At 40.9% G+C, this 3,031-nt stretch overlaps 2 protein-coding genes across 2 annotated transcripts in view; both read left to right on the top strand.

The window, feature by feature from the left end:
* LOC117935636 (alcohol dehydrogenase 1) overlaps window positions 1–311 on the top strand; it is an 11,148-nt gene extending 10,837 nt beyond the window's left edge. The window contains exon 9 of the mRNA XM_034857955.1: window positions 121–311. Coding sequence (XP_034713846.1) covers window positions 121–154 — 34 coding nt within the window. The 3' untranslated portion in view covers window positions 155–311. The remainder of the gene's footprint in view (window positions 1–120) is intronic.
* Window positions 312–766: 455 nt separating this feature from the next.
* Window positions 767–3,031, top strand: LOC117936288 (alcohol dehydrogenase 1-like; the record flags this gene model as incomplete). Its single annotated transcript, XM_034859161.1, has 5 exons — window positions 767–1,054; window positions 1,142–1,243; window positions 1,759–1,900; window positions 2,324–2,411; window positions 2,911–3,031. Coding segments are annotated over exons 1-5 (471 nt in total), but the record flags the coding sequence as incomplete, so codon positions are not given.

The raw sequence follows: 3,031 nt of genomic DNA, 5'->3' as shown, positions 1-3,031 counted from the left end.
TGATGCCATTGAACTGATGAAGCAAGGCAAATGGTAGATTTACACTCCCATACTTTCTCCACCATTCATGACTCAACTGCAACACACGTCTGCTCATTTCTCTTTTGTCTTTGTCCACAGCATCCGGACGGTCCTGCATGTTGCTCCACAATAAGAACATTGTGGTCCAAAGTCCAAAGCCCAGGAGGATTAGCTGTGCTTCGAGGCACACTGAATGGGGATTATATAATACACTAAAGTAATTAAATAATTCAACAAAGTCTCAACATAAGACAAATAATACAGGGCACAAAAGGAAGAAGAATACCAAATTATGCAAACTATACATTCTCAAATTCTCATTAGTAATCTGTGGATTACCTGGGATCTGTAGTGTTGGTACAAGGACATAGCTAAACTTGTAAAAAAAAAAAAATGGTCCAAACAAGTGGGTCTGTGGCTTATTGTGATTTTGTTGCGTTGTTTGTCAATGTCAAATGTTTGTCAAAACTATTATTTTACTAAACTGTGTATTGCATTTTGTTTAGTGTTACAAAAATGTCTTTCCAGGGATCTTTCTTTTCATGCGATTGCTGATAAAATAAAGAATGCACTACTTTTGTTCTCATATATCTGGCCTCTCTCGTCTGTTGGTTACCACTCTGTTTCAACGGAAGTACCTTTCCAGGAAGAATTCCAGGATAAAAGTGTGTTTTCCAAGTTCTCTTTAATTTCAATAAAGGTTGATAATACTTGATAGCTAATTGAAAACCTATTGATTGTTTTTATCAAAAAAGGTATTTTTGGGGTAAAAACATATTATTTAGTTGTGGTGGTTGGTGCTTGTTTATTGCACACAAGGCTCCAGAACTGTTAATGTTAAAGCCTAAATTTGGGTACCAGTTCTCGCCCATCTGAATAACAAACTGATGCATTCTTACGCAGTAGCCTACTGTATAAAGTGCAGAGTCTGTGGTTGTCTCCTCCTCCCTCCTGTTCTTCAGCACTCCTCTCTTAACTCGTCTCTCGCTTGATTACTCCTATCTTTTCAGCAACAATGGCAACAGCTGGTAAGGTAAGTGTAATCTTAAAAGTCCACAGTATTATTTGGGATAGCTCATGCTTGATATTGATAACCACATGGTGTGCCACTACTCTGTAGGTCATCAAGTGCAAGGCAGCAGTGGCATGGGAACCCAAAAGGCCTTTGGTGATCGAGGAGATTGAGGTAGCGCCGCCCCAGGCCAACGAGGTCCGCATCAAGGTGAGAGACGTCCCCTATCAGAACACAAGTACACACAAAAGTTCTAGTTTTTCCATTGTCATGTACACTCCTGCTTCCTGTAGTTTATGATTAGCTTCTCTGATACGCTGACGTTGAGATGGAAGTTTTTCTTTTGGCACCAGGATGTCAGGAATCAGACCTCTCTTTAGGGCATCTTATCGTTGGTGTTCAGGCAGATGGCAGTCAAGTTGGAGCTGTGGGTGGACACTGGCCACCAGTGCCTGTGTAAAATATGAGCAGAGTTTCCATGATATCACCCATATATTTCTGATGAGCCCAAACGAAGCTCAAAGTGTGTGGCTCCCCGGTGGCTCCTGCTGTCGCTATCTTGACAGTGCCTTACGTTGGCTAATCCAAAAAGGAGCAAACAAGGGGAGCGAGGATGGAGCTGAGGCAAACCTAATGAAGCCTACAGTCTATGCTCGCCTCCTCTGACGGCAACCATCTTTCACCTTAAGCACCCGTCACCTGTCTTTGTGTTTTCATTGGTGCAGATTGTGGCGACTGCGCTGTGCCGTACGGACATGCACCAGCTTTTGGAGAATATGCATGATGACAGTTTTCCAGTAGTCCTTGGGCATGAGGCAGCCGGCATCGTAGAGAGCGTTGGTTCTGGAGTCACTAAATTTCAGCCAGGTCAGTTTCAAATGGTACAACATCTTGGATTAAATGCTTATTTGCTTTCTTTCCGAGAGCGGGATGAGAAGATTGATATGATTTATAACTGTGTATTGAGTACAGAGCTGGGACGTGTTTAGCTAAGCTTAGTCTGTCCTGACTTCAGAAATACAATCACCAATATGATTGGCCCTCATGACTAAAACCTCTCAAACTGACCATTAACAAGTGGCATTTTGTTCATGTAATCCAGACATTAACAGAATTTTAAAGACAACAATTTGGGGTATTAATGAAGTGATGTAATCGAGTGTATGAGGGATGCAAACTGAGGCCCATCTGTGCCATCCAACCAATATTTATTTTTATACATTTCTAAAAGTTGGCCTAAGATTAATTTCAAATTCACTTTCACAAGGCAACTTTGTTTTTGTCTTTCAGGAGACAAGGTTATCCCCATGTACATCTTCCAGTGTGGAGAATGTCGCTTCTGTAAGAGTCCAAAGACCAACCAATGTGAAATAGCATGGTGAGCTCAATACGCACTCATCGTCCCTTCTGCTTCATTTGCTCTTTATACTTTTATAACTTTTTATTACATTCTTCTTGGGTTTGTTCAGATATTGGCTCCCAAATGTTTTCTGCACGGCCCCCCAATTGTTCACCAGTGCAAAACATCTGCTTTGGCAGCAGAACAATGCATTATTTTTTATTCATGCCCAGTTTGGGAACCTCTGCATTCATACACAAACATTTTATTCAACACGTCTCTATGAGTTTAGCAACGTTAGGAGAAAGAAAGTTTAGATCCTTGTTTGTTTTTTGGGTTTGTTTCAAGCATATTGTCTTCAAGTATTCAGTGAACCCTCTAGACGGAAAAATAACAGCACTCCAATACTGTTTCAGGATTTTTTGTCAAAAGGTTTTTGTCATTGTTACAAATATTTTTTAAACTCTCTAAAAGAACAAGAGCAATGCAAACATTGAGTCAGAAGTTATATATTTATTTTGGTAAATTCTCTATTAAGGGGTGCTGGTCGTCACAGTGCGTTGGCAAGCCCAGAATCCAGGTTTACCTGTAAGGGGAAGAAGATTCTGCAGTTTACGGGAACCAGTACCTTCTCTGAGTACACCGTGGTTAACCAGATG

The sequence above is a fragment of the Etheostoma cragini genome, chromosome 20 (assembly GCF_013103735.1).
Source record: "Etheostoma cragini isolate CJK2018 chromosome 20, CSU_Ecrag_1.0, whole genome shotgun sequence".
Classification (NCBI taxonomy): Eukaryota; Metazoa; Chordata; class Actinopteri; order Perciformes; family Percidae; genus Etheostoma; species Etheostoma cragini.
The sequence above is the reverse complement of the archived record's forward strand: the minus strand, read 5'-3'. Positions and strand labels throughout refer to the sequence as shown.